At 44.5% G+C, this 24,330-nt stretch overlaps 1 protein-coding gene across 1 annotated transcript in view; it reads left to right on the plus strand.

The window, feature by feature from the left end:
• Positions 1-24,330, plus strand: part of NOTCH3 (notch receptor 3) — a 96,640-nt gene that overhangs the window by 12,287 nt on the left and 60,023 nt on the right. The window contains exon 2 of the mRNA XM_069766840.1: positions 22,065-22,146. Coding sequence (XP_069622941.1) covers positions 22,065-22,146 — 82 coding nt within the window. The remainder of the gene's footprint in view (positions 1-22,064; positions 22,147-24,330) is intronic.

The following is a 24,330-nucleotide window of genomic DNA, read 5'->3' on the forward strand; positions in this document are numbered from 1 at the left end:
CTATGTTCCAGTCCCCGCAGTTGCATGTCTCCCGGTTGTTCAACAGCCACAACACATGCAGGGATTGCCTAACAGACATGCAACTGCAGGGACTCGAACATCGTATTCGAGCACGCCAAAGATACGCCGAAGATACTTGGATACCACCTTATCTGAGCACCCTCGCTCATGATTAATCGGGAGTTAAATCTTTATGATCTTCCTGGATTTATCTTTTCTTTTGATGTTCTAGAACATTTCATAGTCCAGAATATTGAGATTTTTTAGCTGAGTTTCATAAAAAAAAAAAAAGGGCCGCTTTGTATCGGAGGAAAAAAAAAAAAACAGTTGGGCAATGGTACTTCCCCTTTTAGTTGGTAAATATAATAAAGGGGTAATAATATTTTATTTTGGCTTTATATGCATTTGTTTTGCCAGGTTCTAAGTGACGGGTATATAACAGGTATATTAAAAAAGCAGAACTACCTCCGCTAATAAAGCTGTTACTACTGAGGTTTAATATCTAATATATGCTTGGCCATTGGCAAGTTGCCGACTGACAAACCTTGTAATTTTTTTTTAAGCTCATTTAACCTCACAATTATCGTAAACCTTTTAACTGGTGTAAATGCCGCTGTTCTCCTGAATCTGGTGCTGTTTTTCTTTTGTTCCTGCTCCTTTCCATTCCTAAGATATGGCCTCCTCTACCCAGTAGTGTGTAAGTCCTATTTTTTTTTATTATAGCCAATTGGGCGTGGTCTTCATAGGGTCAGTTTTAATGAGGACTACACCCAGATGGCTAAAAAGTGGCTTCATTTACAGGGAAGAGGGGGCCATATCTCAGGAATGGAGTGGTGAAGGAACAAAAGATAAACCGCACCAGATTCAGGAAGACAGCAGGTAAAAAAATAAAAATGTGACTGAAATCTAAACTACTTTTTAAATAGAACATATCAAAGTTGAGTGACAATAGGAATGATATATATTAGTAGTCAACCAACTTTTGTAGAAATCGAAATTCCTTAGAGGACCTGTCACTTACTACAAATATGTAATACATTTTTTTTTTTAACCTGGTGTAAATGCCACCGTCCTCCTGTTTCCAGCAATGTTTTTCTTATGTTCCTGAGCCTCTCTGTTCCCAAGATATAGCCCTCTCTTCTTTGTATGTAAATCTAGTATTTCTAGCCATTTGGGCGTGTGCCTCAAAAAGACTGCCTCCGAGGAGAGTAGAGTACCACTCCCACATGGATAAACCGACTAGCTTTATGTACAGGGAAGAAAGGGCCATATCTCAGGGATGGAAAGGAGCAGGAACACAGTAAAAACAGCGCCAGAATCAGGAGAACAGTGACTTTTACGTCCGGTAGAAAAAAATAGAAGATCTGTGACTTGCTATTTTTTTTCTACTTGTCGTAAAAATTGCTGTTCTCCTGTTTTATCTTTTGTTCCTGCTCCTTGCCATTCCTGAGATATGACCCTCTCTTCTTTGTACATATACAGACTAGCTTTACCATGTGGGAGTGGTTCTCAACTCTTCTCTGAGGCAGTCTTCTTGAGGATCACGCCCAAATGGCTAAAAAGACTAGATTTATATGCAAGGAAGAGAGGGCCGTATCTTGGGAACAGGAAGGAGCAGGAACACAGTAAAAACAGCGCCAGATTCAGGAGAACAGTGACTTTTACATCAGGTAGGTAAAATAGAAGACCTGTCACTTGCTAATTTTTCTTCAACCTGACGTAAAAGTCTTGTTCTGAATTCCCTTTTAAGTAGTTTAAATTTCTATTAAAGTTGGGTGACCTAAGTATCACTGCAACTGACTTTCTTTAGCAGAATCTGTCTCCGATATTTTTGGTATTCCTGAGTAGCAAATTAAAGACCCGATTTTTTTTTTTTTGTTTCTTTTATAAATGGTCAGACTTGGTTTTGTCAACCGTAGGAAAACTGGGTTTCCACACCTTTTTGGTGTAATTCAACCTTCCCAAACAGAGATACAACTTGAAGAGTAAACTTAGAGGGGATTGTCATTGATGGCATATTGCTTGGAAATACGGTTAGCAGCCATGTTTAGAACCTCCGTGCCATATTGACTCTGCTTGAACCTTTTTTTTTTTTTTTTTTTTTAAGGCTTGCCCATTACTGTGCACGGTTGACCACAGAAGGCTAAACACCGATGAAAGACAAAGTAACACAGTTGGGGATGTTAGAAGTTGGACCTTTGCTGATGAGACATTGGTAGCACATCCTAGCGCTATGCCACCTATACTGAGACAACTCCTTTTTTTTTAAAGTCACATTTACTGGCGATGGCGAGTGTCCTCCCTATCTGGGTAAAATATGCCGCCTTTTTATGAGCACATGTTCCTTAAAGCAGATCTTTTATGCCAAGAAGCAGCTGGCTTATTTCCTGAGAGGATCGGTTGCGAGGTTCCTGCTACTAATTTCTGTAAGCGTATGGTGGGGCCCCCAGAAAAGCGCCCTATGGGCTGTTGTCTCGGTCATTGATCAGAATGTGCCAGAGGATAGGTTGCTTTGTGCAACATCTCCCCTACTTTCCCTCAACCTTTCTTTTGCAAGAATAAAAAGTAATGTATTCGACCATCTTGGCTGGGATCCATACTGTTGCCCGGTGCCAGCTCATCTGATGAGCATGGGCGCCCCACGTTTTTCATTTTGTTCAGTGAGCGCTCCGTTAAACATTAGTTTCCATGGCTGCGCTTCTCGGTCTCAGCTAGGGCAACTCAATCTTACTTCCCGCTAGCCCTTTTGAAAACACCAATAACATGCATGAATAAACCTATTAGTTGACTGACTCCTTCTTGGACCTATATCTCAAGTTTAAAAAGGCTAACTTGACTTTAAAATCTAAAAATTTTGGCTTGTCCACAGTTAACCCCAATATCCCTCTCGTCTATGGCAGTCACTATACTCTTTGGTGGGCTCCTCATGCTATAAAGCTTCTCTAGGTTTACCTGCCAGATATATTTAGCCCACCAGGTGGTCACCAGTAGGTTTCTTTCTCCTAACAAAACAGTGGCTCTTTCAGACGCGATCATTTTTTTTCAAGACTAGTGGAACAAATCGCCTTTGGTCCAAGACAATTACATTATTCCAGCTTCTAAATCTTCAGATTTTCAAATTGGCTTAATTTTGTTAATTGATATCTTTATATACTTGGTCTGTAAACTCTTATCAATTAACGGTCGGCAGAGGTTTTGATGACCACCACATTTGAAGTTGGAACGACTGGTGTATTGGTTGTCGCCTAGCTTTTCTAGATCTTGATTGGCGAGTTAACGTCGTAAACTTTTAATACAATCTGGTAAGCGGGCATGTATTCTCAATGTAGACACGCCTTGAGAAGACCGTTGAAAGTCAACATGTCCAATCCATTCTCAACCCCCGAATTTCCCAACAAGCATTGGCCAATAACCTAGCATTAGTCTAATGTATATGCCTACGAATAACAAGTTATGATACCTGATAGGGTTGAGAGCAAGTCAACTAAGTTTGGATGGGCTAAGGACACTTGTAAAGTACTGACTACGCAGTTCATGCCCTACATAGTAAAAAATCAGTGTGTCGGAATGTACAGATCCCCCTGACCCTAGCTCTGTTCTTCTAGGGTGATCTGCTCAAAGATCTTTTTGGAAAGAATCTAGTTAAGATCAGAGTGATCTTTTGGAGACTTTAATAAAGCGTTATTGCCGTCTTTCTTGGCCGAGATAGGAATTAGGCTAGTACATACTGCGTTTGCGCCCACTGTTGGGCTTGTATGCTTAAGAGTTAAGCTCCTGAGAGTGGCCACAGACTGGATGGACACCTATACATCCGAGCGCCATAGGGTCCTGCTTTGTATACACTTCTTTGCAGTAGCTCTCTATAAAGAAAAATGAAATTTGTTGTGTTTTCCCATACAGTGTAACAGGAGGCCTATGGGAAATGCTCTCGCCAAATAATGTGGACTGCAGAAAGACGCAGTGTACTCTTAGCATAATTAAGTCAAGTTCCTGACCCGGAGAGGCTAAATTACGAACATAACTAATCAATACAACATTTTTATGGTCTTCAGCAATGTGGTGTGGTTTACAGGATTTTCTTTTTTTGTGGGTGTTAGTGGGGGTGTGTGAAGACCCCTTAATTCTGTACTGCATTTTGCTGCAAACTTTTCACCAGTTAATCTTTAAGTTTGATCAGGGAACATACAGTGAAAACAGTTTTTGGTTTTTGTGTGCATGGGACACCCCTCTGATACGGTAAGGGATGTCCACCCCAAACACCAATCTTGCCTATTTTCCTATGATGTTTTCTTCTTCTACATCCTTCTACATAAGTTTATCTGAAGTTCAGTCCTTAGTTACACCCGACAGGTCATGTTTTAAAGATTTTCTTGTTATGCTGAGGTGATACACTAATAAGTTTTATGGTTATGGGGTGGTCTTTCTATGGAATATCCCCAGATCCTGACCTTTTGGGGTAACTTGAGGATTGTAGTTGCCAGTTTTCGCTTACAATTTTTGGTTGGTCCTCTTGGTGGTTTCTCAGTAGATCGCGTTACTTGTGTCCTTGGGTAAAAGTCTTGTAGCTGAGGTGTGTGCGCTGCCTGGGGCCTCAGCGCTGCTTATCACCACTTCCTATATACCTAGCACCCTCCTGCTGCCTGCAGAGGAAATAGGCCGTCGGCGGGGACGAATTGCTCTGAGCCGGCGTGTCAGGAAATCCAGTCATCATATTTAAATTTTTTTAATCATTCCAGATCAGTGCATGACAGCGACTGTCACCATGTGGGAAGGGCTTGCCGAAAATTGAGTAAAAGCTGCCTTCCTGTTAGTCAGTCCTCATTGTGTAATAGCCCTGCCAGCGATTTATGATGCAAAATCGCATTTAATATGCACTTATTTACTATATTACTGTTGTGTAAGATGCCAGTATCTGGGCTCAGTACAATTACAGTACTCCTTTAGCAATCAAGGATTTTTGTAAAGCGGCTTGGAGATGGAGGGCAGATCTAGGACGAGGGTGATGCCAGACTGGGCAGAAAAGAACAATTCACATTGATCCAAAAGCACAGGCCTATTTTATTTTATTTTTTTCTGTTCGTAAAGCTATGCACTCTAGAAGAATGCGGAATGCCCACCTTTCACGTGGATGAGAATACAATTAAAGATACAGATCAATTAGTTGTTTTTTTTTCTTCTATATTGATGTATGGTGGATATTTGGGACCATGATCTACCGAACTACTTGCAAAATTTTTTTATTTTTTTTCAGAGGACCTGGGAGTTCATATTCCTTTTTCTATCCATAGGAAATGTGTGAACTTATTGATTGGTGGGTGTCCGATCACTTGACCAGCACCGATCGGCACACAGAACTTTTTTCTGTGATTGAAACCATTATTTTTTTTGTCCCCTCTACAAGATGTCTCGGTAGAGCGGACATTAGGTTGAAAAAGTCCTTGTCGCGTCTTGAATGGTCTCTTGTTGGAATCTGTTGCCAGCTGTCGACTTTCCAATCAAAGGGATGCCAAAAAATGCCTCAAAAACTCCTAAAAACTGCTTCAAGAAATTAAAAACTCCTCAAATCGCCCTAAATTAGCAATGTTTCACGTTTCCGCTAGAAAGATCGGCCTTGTGAAAACTTCATGTGCACATGGCCTTAGCTTCTGGATATTTCTTTGCGTAAACGGCAAGAAGAGATTTTGAGTTAAAGGGGTTCTCCATGCAAACAAGTTGTCACCTATCAATCAGGATAGGTGATGACTGGTGGCGGTCCGACTACTGGGACCTGCACTGATCTGCAGATTGGGGGATTTTTCTCCACAAAAGGGAATTTTTTTTTTCCCGTTTACAAAACGACGTTTGAGGTCAGATGATAGACCACGGCTTCATTCATTCTCTACGGGTTTTCTGTGAAAAAATAAAAAAAATGAGTGCAGCGTTAGGAGGCCCCATAGAAAATGAATGGTTGAGTGATATTCAACCGGGGATTAAATTGTCCCGCTCTGCCGATCGGTACGTTTCCCAACAGTCAGGCCCACACCAATCAACAGATTGTTACTTGTTTTACCTGGATAAACCCTTTAAATTATAAAAAAAAATAAAAATAAATCCACACTTAATTTTATGAGTTTTTATGACCTTCCCAGAATAGAGCATATTAGATTTATCCAGTCTCGTTGATGCCGTGTTAACAGAATATTATTGGCATGTGAAGGTGATCATTTTGGCTGATGACTCATCTCATGTAATTAATCTGGGTGGTTCATTTTTTTTTTTTTGTTTTTTAGAACATTCATCACCTAAAGGCAGGCCGACCATTATGTAAAGGAATGTGAGCTAAAAAAAAAAAAAATGAATCGTAGTGAGCATAAATCGCTGAGGTATATAAGGCCTAGTATTTCTGATTTCTAGGTCTTTGTCTTCCGAAAAATCTGATTAATACGGCAGCTGTTCCCATAGCGCCAGCCCTAATTTGAATTGCAGATTAGTTTAAACTGGTTGCCATGGAGACATTGTCTAACAACTGTAGTCTTTGTTAGCTGGCACATCCCATGCAACCAGCCTGTCTCGGGTTAACGGTCTGGGGGAGAAGGCCCAAAGTGACTGATCTTCCTGCACACATCACTTTTCTTTCCTCCATATATTAATCAGATTTTTGAAACCTTTAAAATGGTTTATTCCACATGATGATGATGATGATGATGTTGAGGAGGATGATGCCATCTTGAGCAGGCAATAAGGCTGCTCAGATTTAGGCCCCTTCCACACACATACATAGTTACACTGGTTGAAAAAAAGACCTCGGTCCATCATGTTCAACCTTTCTCCACCAATTATATATTTTGTCACTAAATTAACTATAACCCACAATGTTGTGTACTGAGGAAATCATCCAGCCCCTTTATAAAAGCTGTTAGTGTCGGCCATTACTAGCTCTTGTGGTCGGCATTCCACAGTCTGACTGCTCTAACTGTAAAGAACCCTTTCCTATTTAGCTGCCGGAATCGCCTTCCTTCCACCCGTAATGAGTGCCCCCTTGTCCTTTGTGCGGACCACACATATATGTACGAGTATACATATAAATGAGACTTTTTTTTTTCTAAGCTAAACAAGCCCAACTTTTCCAACCTCTCCTCGTATGAGAGGCCTTCCATCCCTTGTAATAATCTAGTTGCCCATCTTTAAACTGACACTAACTTCTGGATTTGCTTTGTAAAACGTGGAGCCCATAACTGGATGCCATATTCTAGATGTGGCCTCAACAGTGATTTATAAAGGGGTAATAATACGTTGGGATTGCGGGATTTTATCTCTTCTTATACATCCGAAATTCATGTTTGCTTTTGCGGCTGCTGCTTGACATTGAGTGCTGCTGTTCGGTTTACTTGTAACCAGAGTAGCCAAGTCCTTTAGACTATATTGATGGGATCGGAAGACAATTGTCAGGGAAAATATTGATCTAGCATGTCCATGTTTTTTTTGTTGTTGTTTTTTTTTAACCGTTGATTGTATTTCCTCACCGATATAAGCAGTCACCATACGACGGCTCTCTCATAAAGAACACAGGAGCGCTGGCTGATGTGGCTGCCGGCTGATTGATTCTACAGCTGACAGCCATCTAATGTATATGGTGACTTTTTTAGAACGTCGTTTAGTCTGAGCTTTTACATAGATCCAGCCATGAGTCAGCTGTTGACTCGTCGCTGGTAGAAGCTCATTAGAGTGGTCACCGCCCTGTATTTTTTTTTTCCATCATAATTTTATAAAAGCCAGTTTAGCCCTGTTGAGATTTTAGTCTAAGGAGGCCTCATGCACACAGCGGTGGGACGGATTAATTTTTTGCTTCTATGGAAGAATATTTCTGACATATGGCAGATGATGGACCTTGTACAGCAGTGCATGGAGCTGTTTGTACACAGGGCCTAAAAGGCAGTGACGTGGGCGTTGGGTTTGACAATTTTGTGGTCCAATCCAATGTTTGTTTTTGTTTTTCTACTTTGCTGGAATTTATTTCAGAGTTCATGTTCCAAACGCGGAAAACTGGTATAAGGTATGGGCTGAGATGACCAGACTAGCCTCAGGTCTTCTCACCCGAACTCCACAGACTCGTAGGCATGTATGAGGGTGTTAAACTCAGATCGGTTTGGACATCACTGTACTTGAACCATGGGGGGACGTCAGAGTTTGACTTTAGTGTTCACATCTTGATTTTGGGAATGTCAGAGTTATGTAGGTAGTCTGAGTTTTCTCTGATGGAAGCTTCTATTTTAATTAGTCACTGTATAGGTGTACAGTAGGGTACACGATTATCCCATAGTTTAAAAAAACAAACAAACATTGGAGGTCCTTTTGATGTAGACAAAAATGAGATTTGAGCAAAGTCCAATGCTGATTGCAAAAATCGTTCTGTTATCGGCATGTTTTTATGTGCCATTATTTCTTCTTTACTGCTTAATTTTACCCAAGCAATTGGATGGTAAAAAATAACCTACTCTATTAAAGACAAATGTAGGAGCAAGTTCTAGAACTGCTTCTCCGAGAAGACAAAATGCTAAAAGTTAGTTACCGTACTCTGATTGCTACTTCCTGCCATACCTCACCTTAATGGATGACTTGTACTATGTATACAGTTTACACCATCATGCTGAATTTAGGATATGGGAAGCTTATAAATTGTTCTGTTAAAATTTAAGAGCCATGCAAATTATTGGACTTATTTTTTTTTGTCGGTCCTTTCAATCCTTTTTAGGATTGAGTAAAGAGCCTTTTATAATGGGGATTAGGAATTCTTACTCTAATGACCTATACCTGTGACAGAAGGTTTCTATTTATGCCAAGGTTTAGAGAAAAAAAATCGGGAAAAGAACCGGCCCCCATACATATTCAATTATCTCTCTCGCTCATCACCCCTACTCTTGAACTCTACCACAACATACCAGACTCGCCTACCATGGAAACCTTCAAAAAGAACCTAAAGACCTACCTCTTCTGACAAGCCTACAACCTGCAGTAACCACCGATCGACCAAACCGCTGCACGACCAGCTCTACCCTCGTCTACTGTATCCTCACCCATCCCTTGTAGATTGAGCCCTCGTGGGCAGGGTCCTCTCTCCTCATGAACCAGTCGTGACTCGTATTGTCTAAGATTAATGTACCTGTTTTCATTATGTATACCCCTCCTCACATGGAATAAATGGCGCTATAATAATAATAAATATAATAGTCTGTCAGCCAAAAAATCATGTTGTGTTTAATCTGCCTTCGAATTTCAGCAGGCTGGATCATTTTTCTCTCACGACATTATCTGTCAGGGAAGAGTTGTCGAGAGCCCCCATATATATTAGATGGTCAGTCGAAATAAGTAGGTTTGGATGACTCTTGGCTAATGTGCATGGGGGGCATGGTCGTCGTGCTAAACACAGATTGGCCATCCTGGACTATTTTTGGCCAATGATATGCTCTGGCTTGGGCATTGTAGGCTGAAAAAAAATACAAATAAAAAATCGAACACAGGGAGTGCTGCCTGAGATGGTTCGTCTGCCCACCTTTGTGCATTATGAGACTTGACTATGGGGTTTGTTTGCCATTACCCTTTGGACACTCCTTGACTATTGTTGTGCTAACGAACAATAAAATTCCGTCCAGCCTCTGACCTTTCCTGCACCTCAGACCTTTCTTCTGGGGCCACGCCTAACCTTACTCCTAACATTACCTTTGCACCCGTGTGACCTCTTGTTCCTTCATTACCCCATTCATCTTTCATCTCACCCAAAATGGTGTCCTTATCAGTCACAGATATATATCATCCACTGGATCTTTAGCAAAAATATATCGAGTTCCTCGCTGTGATGGCTATTCTACAGCCGGCCATACTCATGAGATGGCTGCTTGTCGATTGATTCTTTGGCGGATTGTTAATTCGACTGTAATCTCATTTGGCCCAGAGCTTCTGTGTTCTCTGTGAGAAAGCCACCGACTGGCACATTGACTGGCGGCTTAACTCAAGGAGAACAATGTGATCGGCTGTCCAAAATCGGATACGTCTGTTCGACGTCTCTTCTGACCATGAGTCAACCGGAGCCCCTATACACAGTAGATCGTCAGTTGAACCTGTCAGTATTGGCGCGTGCGGCTAACTTTAGTCTAAAGTGTATAGCCTTAAAAATGTGTACACTAGTTATTTCAAACTGGGTAAACCAGCATGCTTTTCAAGAGCAAGACTCTTCCAGGAGTGCTGATTTGTCTTTTTTTTTTTTTTTAATTTTGTTTTAGGCCGGGGTCACACTGGCGAGAAACTCTCACGAGTCTCTCACCTCAATACCAGGCACTGTCGCCGGCACTCGTGTACGGAGCGTGCAGCTGCATAGAAATACTTGAAGCCGCACACTCCGGTCCCGAGTGCCGGCGGCTGTGCCGGGTATTGAGGTGAGAGACTCGTGCGTGTTTCTTGCATTGCACTTGCAAGTGTGACCGCGGCCTTATGGTGATTTCCTGAGTGTTTTTTTTTTGTTTTAGACCATTCAAGAAAAAAGACTCTAGTGATTTCTTCAAAAGCTAAAAGATGCCCCCAAAACCGCCCTAGCATCTTTTTGGAGGCTAGTATTGTAAAGTATAGAGCATCTTCAGATTGGATGCCCCTTGAAGAATACTCGGGTCACTTCTTTTAACCGCTTGGCTTCTTCGGAATTCTGAAGCTACCTAAGTCTTTTTTGGATGGAAAATACTTCGAATTTGGGGCCTTTTTTTAGGCAGGTTTTAGAGTGGATACACTTAGGGGGGGTCCCATTGTGTGCACATACCCTTGTTAGGTTTTGTGACAATTTGGGGGGGCTAGAATTGCTTAGCAGATTTTCACACTACAGGAGATATTTGGTCAACATCAATCGGCTACAACCAGGACCATGTTTTCCAAGCAAATCCTAATTTCTCGCTGATCTGCTAACATAAAACTTATCAGAAAGTACGTTATTCTGATAGAAAACCCCCCAAACAATAAAAAATTTTTTTCATCTATGGAACTTAAAAAAATTAAATAAAATGAAACAAAACCCCAAACCACTTCATGAATGTAGGTTTCTCTTGACCTCACCGCAGTAAAACATTCCTTCAAATTCCTGATGGGATATGTCTGGCAGACATGGAGTTAAATAATTCCGAGCTGTATTCCCTTAATAATTCCAACCCCCCTCTATAGTCTGATGGGGAACAATACACACGTCCTTCTTCTATGGGAATGTTTCCCTCCCCTATAAAAGCCTGTCTGGGAAAGCAGGAGGAGGGGAGAGCGGGACTCAAATTTCTCATGGAGTAGGGGATGGTTTTTTATATACGGCTTTTTTTTTTTTTTTTTTCCCTTTTCTCCCCTTCTGGCATTTTAATGAGGACCTTGGGTTTGGGGGGAAAGAAAAGACCCTATTGAAAGAGATGTGGGCGAGAGGAGGGAAAAAAAAAAAATCTCCAAGATGGAATAGGAGCTTTGCAGCAAGCTGCATCTACAAGATGGGGCGGCAAAGGTCGAGAAGGGGGGCGAAAAATAACCCTGTAAAAAGCGAAATCCTATGGCGGAGACTAGTATAATCTTCTGAGGTAATGAATCTTAGGCGGCGGGAATAGGACGTGGCTTTTTTTTTTTTTTTCTCTGTCCTTGTCCTTGGACTACGTAGTTGAATTTGGAAATTCTTCATGGAAACTATATAGTGGATGCTTTCCTGAAACGGAAAGTACTTGCAAGCAGCATAATACAAAGAATAGCAGGTTTACCCAGAATCCTTTGCAGTAGGCGGAGCTATGCAAATCATCTCTTTCCACCCCTGTCTAATCCACAGCGCTTGGAACCGCCAAGCGTGCAATGCTGCGGATTAGTTTCTAAATTTACACAGCCAACCAATTCCTACCTGTGGACACGTGTTTCGGGCTTTAGGCCCTCATCAGCACAGGGCTGGAATTTTGTTGGAGCCCTGTGCTGATGAGGGCCTAAAGCCCGAAACACGTGTCCACAGGTAGGAATTGGTTGGCTGTGTAAATTTAGAAACTAATCCGCAGCATTGCACGCTTGGCGGTTCCAAGCGCTGTGGATTAGACAGGGGTGGAAAGAGATGATTTGCATAGCTCTGCCTACTGAAAAGGATTCTGGGTAAACCTGCTATTCTTTGTATTATGCTGCTTGCAAGTACTTTCCGTTTCAGGAAAGCATCCACTATGTATTTCCTTTAAGTAGAGGGCTTTTCGGTCTCTTTCGTCCCGCTACATTTAGCCCAACTTGGGTCTCTCCCTAAGGTGGCTAGCATGTATGTATCATGGAAACTAAAAAGCAGAGAAGAGCGAAAACGTTTTTACATGGTTAAATTCTGTAAAAGAGAAACCTTCTGTATGGCTTTAATGGTCGGCCTGAAACCCACAAACTCGTATTAAAAAGGCAGAACCAGAGATGCTGGAAACCACAGCGCTTCTCGTTGTACAGAGGGGAAGAAAACTGCAAAAAGGACTTTTCTTTTTTTTTTTTCCATCCCTTTTTTTCCTGCATCACTACAACAAAAGACAAAGAAAACTTTTTTTTTTTACTTTCAGATTTTTTTTTTTTTTAACAAAAATTACATTTATTTTTCCATTTTTTTGCACTTTAAATGAGCTTTCTTTTTTACAGATTTTATTTTTTTAAATGTCTTTGTACCTTATTCACCCGCCTCCACTTACACAAGCTTTACTTCCCTTTCTTTGCGGACACCACCCTTCTCTGCGCTGTTCCTCTCAATGTTGTGCGCATTAATCTATATAACTTTCACAGTTTAAAAAAAACAATTATTCCGTAGCGCTAAGGGTACATTTCATGGGGGTGTGTAATGTGATCCAGGAGAGGGAAAAAAAAAACTTCAGAGAAAGAGAGAGGTTCAAGTGGTGAAGGTTACTCTGTGAATCTTGAGGGTGGAAATCCCACAATAGCTGGCTTGTAAAATGATAGAAAATCAAAAATCAAACACATTTATTTCCTTATTTGTTTCCTTATTTTATTATTATAAAATAATAATAAAAATATTTTATATTATTATTTTTATTATTATTATATTTCGGGAGTGTGTGTGGTGGATATATATTATATTTCGAGAGTTTCATTCCAGTGTCCTCTTTGCCTTTAAAAAGTTGCTGAGTGAGAACTAAAGATCAGATGCAAATAAGTTGAGAAATAAAAAAATTCACAAAACTGACTTTAAAGGGAACCTGTCACGTTGTACGTACAGTCCCATAACATATAGGGAAGAAGCTGCGCAGGATGATATATAGGATTGTTGGCAAAAATTATTTATAACTTGTATTTTATTCATTGAAATCCCTGGTGTTTGTAATGAAGAGTCCAGTGGGCGGTCCTATTCAGTGATCTGATATCTATGTATGCAAGGTCACTGAATAGGACCGCCCACGTGACTCATGTGCATACAAGCACCGTGGGTTTCGGTGAATAAAACACCGGAATTTTTCATGAGAAAAGTTTAATCGGACCCAATCCTCTCTCCCTGTATAAAACGAGCGAATACTCGAACGTTCAGCGAATGCCCGATTTGCGAATGGCCGAGATTATACTTTTAACCCAGTGTAAGCCGATAGGTAGGGACACGTTATTCCCCGAAAACCACCTTTGACCATCTTTCCTATCAACTGTCTCATAGATCCATTGGTGGAGTGTGTCAAGTGTTTGTGAGGTTTTTTTTTTTTTTTTTTTTTTTTAAATGGTGACAGAAACGAATAACAAACCCCTCCAAATCCAACACCCCAAATCCCCAATTATTTTATTTTATTTTTTTTTTTTTGGGGGGGGGGGGGCAAGTGTCTGTCAGAAAAGATACACAGTAGATAATCTGCAGGTCCTAATGTGTATGGGTGTCTTTTATACTAGGACATCAAGCAGTTCATGAATATAAGATTCCATTCTTCGTTGAAAAGTGTCAGATCAACACAGTGGACTTAAAGGGAATCTGTCAGTAGGATCAACACTTGAAAGCCATGGGAAGCTGAATAAAATGATACCTTCATATCTGCGACCCGATGTCTTATTCCAGAGAAATCCACATTTTTCTTAATATGTAAATGAGCCGTTAAGATCTGTGGGCCGGACATAGATCTCCCTGAGAATCTGCCTCCAAGGCTTCTTGTAAACGAAAGGGGCATTACCAGTGTGAAGGTACCGTCACATTAAGCGACGCTGCAGCGATCTAGACAACGATCCCGAAGTCCCCTGGTAACCAGGGTAAATATCGGGTTACTAAGCGCAGGGCCGCGCTTAATAACCTGATGTTTACCCTGGTTACCAGCGTAAACGTAAAAAAAAACAAACACTACATACTTACATTCCGGCGTCTGTCCTCTCCGGAGCTCTGCTTCTCTGCACTAAGCGCCGGCCGGAAAGCAGAGCACAGCAGTGACGTCACCGCTGTGCTTTCCGGCCGGCGCTTACACAGTGCAGAGAAGCAGAGCGCCGGAGAGGACAGACACCGGAATGTAAGTATGTAGTGTTTTTTTGTTTTTTTTTAATGTTTACGCTGGTAACCAGGGTAAACATCGGGTTACTAAGCGCGGCCCTGCGCTTAGTAACCCGATGTTTACCCTGGTTACCAGTGAAGACATCGCTGAATCGGCGTCACACACGCCGATTCAGCGATGTCTGCGGGAGGTCCAGCGACAAAATAAAGTTCTGGACTTTCTGCGACGACCAACGATGGCACAGCAGGATCCAGATCGCTGCTGCCTGTCAAACTGAACGATATAGCTAGCCAGGACGCTGCAACGTCACGGATCGCTAGCGATATCGTTCAGTGTGAAGGTACCTTGAGACTTGTAATGATTGACAGTTTGTTCCCGTGATCTACATGTCTCACACTGGTAATGCCACCATTCATTTATAATAATGTATAATTACATTCTCTGGGAGATCTATGTCCAGCCCATAGATCTTAACAGCTCATTTACATATTAAGAAAAACCTGGATTTCTCTGGAATAAGACATCGGATTGCGGATATCAAGGTGTCATTTTATTCAGCTTCCCATGAGCTCCATTCTCAGATAGATGGCTTAGGAGGGTTGACCCTACTGACAGATTCCCTTTAAGTGCGAGAATTGATGCACACCTACTTATCTCTTCCTGGAGAATGGGGGCTTCTGTCGCATCGCAAAGTCTTCTCAATCTGCAAGGTCCAAGTAGCCCCAAAAAAGTTCTCCATTTTAAAGGCACTGCTGTACTTGGCTTTATAGAGTCTTCTAGAATGCTTTCATTTCTGGTCCTAGTGGTACTTGTGTGACTCATTTTTCAAATTTTACCTGTAAAAGTTAATCAAGAACTTACAGAAAATGAGGCAACTTTGATTATCAAGTTCACCATTCTCCAGGGTACAGAGAGCATCAGATACCTTCTATTTCTGTGCTAGAGACATGTCCTGAGGTATCGTAACCGATTCTGTCAGATGCCAGATTAAGCTTTGCCTCATACAGTTTGTTAAAAAAAAATTTCAAGATTTCAGTTAATTTTTGTATACAATAACCCACATTTGTGGCGTATATTTGGTCACATTTCGGCATATGTTTGTAATTTCTAGACTTTAGAAATTGTCCAAATTAGGTAAAATGTAAAGCGCTTCATTGTTCTTGACATTTTGAGAAAAAGACAATAAATGCGATTGTCTCGGCCCTCAGGAAATTTGACTAACCAAGGTCAAATGTAGGCGTAGACATATTGTTTTCTGCTCATGTCTGTGGTAGAAAGACGAAAATAAAATGTAAAGATATATCACAACTTAATTTTTTTTTTCCCCCAGTTTTATCTTTACTGCTGTGTCTAATTTTGTGAAATATCCCCTTATTTGTTTCTTCTCCAGATTCAGTCTTTTTTTTTTTTCTTTTCCTCTTGAAAAGTTGAGATTTTTCACTTCATTGCTCAGATTTTTCCAGTTTTGCGCCACCTGCAATTTTGCATCGTTTCCCTCCATCCTCCGCCTAAGTCCTTTTGGCCCCTATGATCACTTACGTCTTTGTATTCAATCACAGGTCTGGCTTCTATATTTTTTTTTTTCCCTTCTGTTTGACTTCTAACATTTGCACTCTTTTTTTTTTTTTTGTTTCAGCCTTGATTCTTTTGAACTTTTTTCCCTTTCATTTCTTTTTTTTTTTTTCTTTACACCCTTTTAGGCCCCAAGTCCTCAAACCGTTTGCGCCAGAAAACATAGATAAAAGAATTGCAAAATTTTTGTGCTACGTAATTTTGGTGTTATTTTTACGTTTTTGATGACAGGGTGAGGTTTAATGGTAAGGCCGGGCATAGCACTGCCTGACATAATAAATTATAGTTCACAACACAAAGTGGCAGAAATGTTCTCCAGTCTTCTGACCGGAATACATATGCAGTATCTCTGACACTCGGCAGCTGAAAGATGCACCTAATTAATTAAAAGGGTCATGGCTCTTACTGAATTTGACTCCTTTTACCCCAGCGTTGTCTACATAGTTCAAATCTCCAGACTCCATCAATTAGCCCCTTTTATGTTTCTAAAAGGCACAACTTCTAATTTCGTACCTTTTTTAGACTGGAATGACTGAAGTGGTTTACAAAGTACTCGGTTCCCTTACTAAATTGTCCACGGAACCCTATAATCAGTAGAACCGCAGGCCTTCCAAATGTTACACATGGGATTTAAGATTGATCATTTTTCCTGCAGCTATCTCGCCCGACGAGCCACTCACTTTGCCGAACGCTCATGTGTTCTCTATGAGCGAGCCGCTGCCAGACATCTCTGCCAGTGGCTTATTTCTCAGAAAACAAAAGGATTGTCAGTCTGAATCTGGACTTTTTGGATCCTTACCTCCCTGACATCATTTGTCGGGCGAGTAGGGGACATCCCCGTACACATTAGATTTTCTGCCGAATCTGTAGATATCGGCTTTCGGTTGGCTGTTGTTAGTCTGTGTAGCTAACTCCATACTTCCCATACAGGACACACCAACCCTTTACTGGGTCCAGTGTACTCCCGATGGCCATCTAAGGTGTTTGGGCACTGATGGGGGGGGGAGAATACAAAAAAATCTACTTTAAACCTTTTTTTTCATTCTTTCCCTTTTAGATCGTTGTAATGGAGTTTGATGTGATTTTTAAGGGGAATCTGTTAGTAAGATTAACCCACTTCCCAAAACCACACACATGTAGGTTTTTTGAAATGTAAATCCATTGACACCTTTTATATCTTCTATCTGTTGCTGCATTACCGAGTAATTATTTTCATACCCGGGCAAATGATATGTTAAGTGTTCTGAGCATTTCTCAAGTCTCTGCCTCCTGAGGTCGTTTCTCTGCCTCTTTGCTCTGCCTGATATTTTACTGTCTGATTTCCTTACCTGGTGCCTGACCTCACACAGATAGGACACTTAAAAATGTTGTTTGCATCTGAAAGAAAATGCAAATTAGTCAGGAATGCAGCAACAGATAGAAGATATAAAGGGATAGATGGGTTTAATTTCAAAGTCTTGAAGGCTGGGAGGGTTGATCTTACTAATAGATTCCCTTTAAGACACTGTATGGATAGTGTCTTGCTCAGAACAACCATGATTTTAATTAAAGCTGTGTAATGCTTTATTTGCCCTCTGGGGAGCGCTGTGACGATACTGAACACTTGATCTTGGACTCTTTTCCTCGTTACTGATGAAGATCCAAAGAGTGTGATACCCTGTTTGTAATCTAGTCATGGCCGAGGGACCCTCGCAAAACGCACATGGTTGTTCAAAGCTGATAATCCCTTTTAAATATTTTTCTGTGTACGTTTTTGGATGGATGAAAAACTTGTTAACTGCAGTTCCGCCTTATATTTATCTCTTCAACTTCATGTCACACATGAGCGCGCCTAAACATGTTCGCACCTATACCTCTTGCTTCTAGCTTTCATCTTGGCTCCTTTTACAACTTTACTACTCGCCACCTTTTTTTTTTTTTTTTATATACTTTTGCGTGTTTTATGTCATAAAAATGCAAATATCTTTTGTCAATTTTGGGATTTTTTTAAATTTTTTTTTTTGAAAGAACATTAAGCAAAATAAAAATGTAAAATCATAAAGTATGGACACCTAATGTTACCAGATTTTGTGGGAAAGTTATTTACTTTCTGCCTTCGTGTCGTGTGGCATAAACTTTTATTGTATTGACAGTTTGTATTACTGGCGGCTCGTTCTGCCACTAAGCGGGCCGCGGTGTTGGATGTCTCGTGTAGTAGGATTTTTGTTTTGCTTGTGCTAGAGGCCAGTCCTAAAAGCACAACCCCGTGTCCGAAACCCCTATAGATGGAGTACCGCCACCCCTGCCTTATAGGATCACAATAGGCTTGACGCAGCCTTTGTCCCGTCTCAATACTAGGTATGTGTCTAAGGTTTCAGGTTAACATAAACCACAAAACGAAACCCCACCCGTAATTTTTGTATCCCCGTAAATAATCTGAGGAGGTGTAACATTCCCACGGTTCCCCACCCGAAAACAAAACAGAGAAATTATTACCGAACTGTCCCATTAACCCTGTCCCAGCACGACTCGCTGCCGTTTTATTAGTGCTGACAACTGCTTTAAAATATATTGCTTGTCATTATTTTGGGTGTGAAGTGGCTTTTATAGTAATTTTTTTATTTTACTGGCTGCCAATTTGTAGGTCACAACTTAAGACCTTGATGAAACTTGTTGTGTTTTTGTCTTTTTTATATACCGTCATCACCCCATCACCACCACCCTTTCTAGCCATCGTGGGGTCCCAGTGTTCAGCTAGCGCCATCAGTCCTTTACAGCCACCAATCGCGTTAGATCAGGAGTAGGCAATTTTCCAGAGGGGCCACATGAGACCGTGACTGTCAAGGGCCGAACCAATAGGCAAAAATTAATTCTACTCAATATTAATATCGATATATTATTAATTATATCTCTTAATATTGAGCAGAATTAAGTAGGCTGACATCCTCCTAAATATCGTTTGAACCCAAGTACAGCCCCTTCTGTATATCGTATGAGCCCCCTTTATATACTGTAAAAGCTCCCCCACAGCCTCCCTTTATATACTGCATGAGCCCCCACAGCCTCCCCATGTGCAGCACGAGGCCCCCACAGCCTCCCCATGTGCAGCACGAGGCCCCCACAGCCTCCCCATGTGCAGCACGACTCCCCCACAGCCTCCCCATGTGCAGCACGAGGCCCCCACAGCCTCCCCATGTGCAGCACGAGGCCCCCACAGCCTCCCCATGTGCAGCACGAGGCCCCCACAGCCTCCCCATGTGCAGCACGAGGCCCCCACAGCCTCCCCATGTGCAGCACGAGGCCCCCACAGCCTCCCCATGTGCAGCACGAGGCCCCCACAGCCTCCCCATGTGCAGCACGAGGCCCCCACAGCCTCCCCATGTGCAGCACGACTCCCCCACAGCCTCCCCATGTGCAGCACGACTCCCCCACAGCCTCCCCATGTGCAGCACGAGGCCCCCACAGCCTCCCCATGTGCAGCACGAGGCCCCCACAGCCTCCCCATGTGCAGCACGAGGCCCCCACAGCCTCCCCATGTGCAGCACGAGGCCCCCACAGCCTCCCCATGTGCAGCACGAGGCCCCCACAGCCTCCCCATGTGCAGCACGAGGCCCCCACAGCCTCCCCATGTGCAGCACGAGGCCCCCACAGCCTCCCCATGTGCAGCACGAGGCCCCCACAGCCTCCCCATGTGCAGCACGCCGCCCCCACAGCCTCCCCATGTGCAGCACGCCGCCCCCACAGCCTCCCCATGTGCAGCACGCCGCCCCCACAGCCTCCCCATGTGCAGCACGCCGCCCCCACAGCCTCCCCATACCCATCCAAACACCCCATGCACATGAAGAAAAATGAACACCATATACTCGCCTCGGTCCCGTCCCCCGGCACTCTGCTCGTCTACCTGCCTCCAGTGCGCTGACTCTTCGCAGCACACAGCTGACGTGATGAAATGACATCATCACGTCAGCGGTTTCACTCACTGATTGGTGGAGGAAGTGGACGGAGGCCCCTCCTCCACGAATGAAGTCAGCGCATATGGAGACAGCTCGTGGACGGGCACGGTGCAGCTCGTGGACCTCAGTTTTCCAGCACCTCGGCTGTCTCGGTCTGTGGGCCAGACGGATATGGCCCGCAGGCCGCAATTTGCCCAGGTCTGTGTTAGATGATTGATATTGTTCAGACAAACAACGCAGATCTCTCCCAACTCCCCCATACTCAGTAATGCTCAGCCCAGTGCTCCTCTGATCTCTCCCATCTCTCCATACTCAGTAATGCTCAACCGAGCCATTCGCGGATCTTTCCCGACTCTCCCATGCTTAATAATGCTCGGCCAAGCGCTCTGCGGATCTTTCTCAACTCCCCCATACTCAGTAATGTTCAGCCGAGTGCTCCGGAGTTCTCTATGAAAGAGCCTTTACAGACTCCTCTGGACGCGGTTTATCTCCTGGAGAACAAAAGGATCGGTCATGATGTTGGCCAGATCCTTCTCTTCCCCAACGTCATCTGTCAGGAGAGTTGGGAGATGCAAATATATTACTATTGACCGATCCTGTCAGGTTTAATATGTAAAGGCCCCTTACAGATTAGGGTACACTGATGGCACACATGTCACCACTGCTCCCCTCAATGGGGAACTCGGGAACCTCCAACTTGGGATCAGTGGAGGCTTTACCAGTAGGACCCCAAGTGATCAGATATTGATCACTTCTTCTGTGGGTTACAAAGGTCTATTTTGGGGAAATCCCTTTTGTCCTTTTGGATTATTGCCGCTTTCCATCCTCTATCATTGCACATACATTTTTGGATATTCTCTGGATTAGTCGCCCAGTCGAGATGTCTGAACACAGTCTACTGATGCTTGGGCAGACCATGTTATAATGACTGAAATGTGGACAAATTCGTCTTTGAAGACCCATGAGTACGGCTATGTTCACACAGAGGGCTGAGGTTTTTTTATTTTTGTTTTTTTTTAGAAGAAACTGAGCTTAGAGCCTACTCCAAATCTCAACACTCAACCTGGAGTTTCTTTTCCAAAAACTCTTCCAAAAAGACTCTGCATGCACAAACCCTAAACCAATATTTTGGAAACTAAAAGGGGATAGATAGAAAATATATTACTGTGACTTGTGAAAAATAAATGTTGCTATGATCAGAAGATAGTAAATGCTGCAGCCGATCAGCGGTCGCTGATTAGCTGCAGCGGTCACTTTGTTGCTGAGAAAAGCCCCAAGAACTGCCCCACTGTGGGAGGTAATTATCGAATAGCTTATATTATATATGGGTCGCTGAAGTGACTTAGCGAGGGGTTGTCCAATAGTGGAGAACTCCTTTTTTAAATTCTAAAATTCTGTCTGCCTCCGGTCACCACTAGAGGGAGCTTTTGGGGTAGTTGTATTGAATTCCTTGGCAAAACAGAGTGCTGTAAGCTCCCCCTAGTGGTGCCTGCTGGAAGTTTTGTATTTTAATGATTGTAACCGTGACCACTGCCATTGGATATGTTTAATGCGGATTTTTTAAGTCTGTTTACATAAAAAAAAGTATAATTCAGCCGGGTACACACTACAGTTCTGTGCACAGTTTCTTTGAGTATCTGGATAATGATGGAATATTGTATAAGTGCATGTTCCTTTTTTTTTTTTTTTTATTTCCTTGGGGGTGGGAGGAAGGGTGGAATGAGAAGTATTTTGGCAGCTGGATGCCTCCAGTTTAGACACGGCCATCACCACATTAGGGCCAGTCTGACAGCCAATTTTTAGCATGCCTGATTGGTTTCAGTCACGATAGGAGTTGTTGTACATTGAGAATAATCACATTTGATCATTGAAATGTGTGTAAAATCCACATTTCTGTCTCGTTAAAATACGGTATGTTTATTTTTTCAGATTGGTTTATTTTTATATGTTCTCAAATTTGCCATCCCCCGCAGAATCAGATTTTTTTTTTTGTGTGTGCGGGACATTTGGTATATATATTTTCTGTCTCGTGTTGGATACCTAGAGTTTATTGTTGTTTTTTTGTTTTTTTTTTCTCTTGAGTAATGTTTTGTGTTTTCCACAGGTTTCCAGTGTCTTGATACCTTCAGACCGTGTCAAAATGGAGCTAAATGTACGATTTATTCTAATGGAGAAGCCTCCTGCATGTAAGTAGACTGGTTAAGACGTGAAAAATCCAAATCTGAGTAGTGGGACGTCACGTCCCCTATAAAGCTAATGAGGCCCTGCTTCTGTGGCCCAACTGGGCGGCGCTGATTAGCTGCAAATACTGGACACCAGCCATGGACCGGTGTGGTACTTGAGAAAGCGGACATGTTTTTCGAAACCATGAAGCCCTCGTGTAAAATTCTTGGGGGTATATCAGTAAACTTCTGGTATTTCCAAATGATAAATCGCCAGATGTTCTAATCCTTTATAATTCCCATTACAGTGAAGGCAAAAAATATTCGCTTCATTATTATTTATTTTTTCTTTTACCAGTTAGTCTCACTGCTGGTTTCACTAGTACATGAGGATATTTGTGGTATAATGGCAGGTGGAGGGTGACAGACCCAGCACGGCGGGTGGAGGGTGACAGACCCCGCACTGCGGGTGGAGGGTGACAGACCCTGCACTGCGGGTGGAGGGTGACAGACCCTGCACTGCGGGTGGAGGGTGACAGACCCAGCACGGCGGGTAGAGGGTGACAGACCCCGCACTGCGGGTGGAGGGTGACAGACCCCGCACTGCGGGTGGAGGGTGACAGACCCCGCACTGCGGGTGGAGGGTGACAGACCCCGCACTGCGGGTGGAGGGTGACAGACCCCGCACTGCGGGTGGAGGGTGACAGACCCCGCACTGCGGGTGGAGGGTGACAGACCCCGCACTGCGGGTGGAGGGTGACAGACCCAGCACGGCGGGTGGAGGGTGACAGACCCCGCACTGCGGGTGGAGGGTGACAGACCCCGCACTGCGGGTGGAGGGTGACAGACCCCGCACTGCGGGTGGAGGGTGACAGACCCCGCACTGCGGGTGGAGGGTGACAGACCCCGCACGGCGGGTGGAGGGTGACAGACCCCGCACTGCGGGTGGAGGGTGACAGACCCTGCACTGCGGGTGGAGGGTGACAGACCCTGCACTGCGGGTGGAGGGTGACAGACCCAGCACGGCGGGTAGAGGGTGACAGACCCCGCACTGCGGGTGGAGGGTGACAGACCCCGCACTGCGGGTGGAGGGTGACAGACCCCGCACTGCGGGTGGAGGGTGACAGACCCCGCACTGCGGGTGGAGGGTGACAGACCCCGCACTGCGGGTGGAGGGTGACAGACCCCGCACTGCGGGTGGAGGGTGACAGACCCCGCACTGCGGGTGGAGGGTGACAGACCCCGCACTGCGGGTGGAGGGTGACAGACCCCGCACTGCGGGTGGAGGGTGACAGACCCCGCACTGCGGGTGGAGGGTGACAGACCCCGCACTGCGGGTGGAGGGTGACAGACCCCGCACTGCGGGTGGAGGGTGACAGACCCCGCACTGCGGGTGGAGGGTGACAGACCCCGCACTGCGGGTGGAGGGTGACAGACCCCGCACTGCGGGTGGAGGGTGACAGACCCCGCACTGCGGGTGGAGGGTGACAGACCCCGCACGGCGGGTGGAGGGTGACAGACCCCGCACTGCGGGTGGAGGGTGACAGACCCCGCACTGCGGGTGGAGGGTGACAGACCCCGCACTGCGGGTGGAGGGTGACAGACCCCGCACTGCGGGTGGAGGGTGACAGACCCCGCACTGCGGGTGGAGGGTGACAGACCCCGCACGGCGGGTGGAGGGTGACAGACCCCGCACGGCGGGTGGAGGGTGACAGACCCCGCACGGCGGGTGGAGGGTGACAGACCCCGCACTGCGGGTGGAGGGTGACAGACCCCGCACTGCGGGTGGAGGGTGACAGACCCCGCACTGCGGGTGGAGGGTGACAGACCCCGCACTGCGGGTGGAGGGTGACAGACCCCGCACTGCGGGTGGAGGGTGACAGACCCCGCACTGCGGGTGGAGGGTGACAGACCCCGCACTGCGGGTGGAGGGTGACAGACCCCGCACTGCGGGTGGAGGGTGACAGACCCCGCACTGCGGGTGGAGGGTGACAGACCCCGCACTGCGGGTGGAGGGTGACAGACCCCGCACTGCGGGTGGAGGGTGACAGACCCCGCACGGCGGGTGGAGGGTGACAGACCCCGCACTGCGGGTGGAGGGTGACAGACCCCGCACTGCGGGTGGAGGGTGACAGACCCCGCACTGCGGGTGGAGGGTGACAGACCCCGCACTGCGGGTGGAGGGTGACAGACCCCGCACTGCGGGTG

Source organism: Ranitomeya imitator, chromosome 4, assembly GCF_032444005.1.
Source record: "Ranitomeya imitator isolate aRanImi1 chromosome 4, aRanImi1.pri, whole genome shotgun sequence".
Taxonomy (NCBI): Eukaryota; Metazoa; Chordata; class Amphibia; order Anura; family Dendrobatidae; genus Ranitomeya; species Ranitomeya imitator.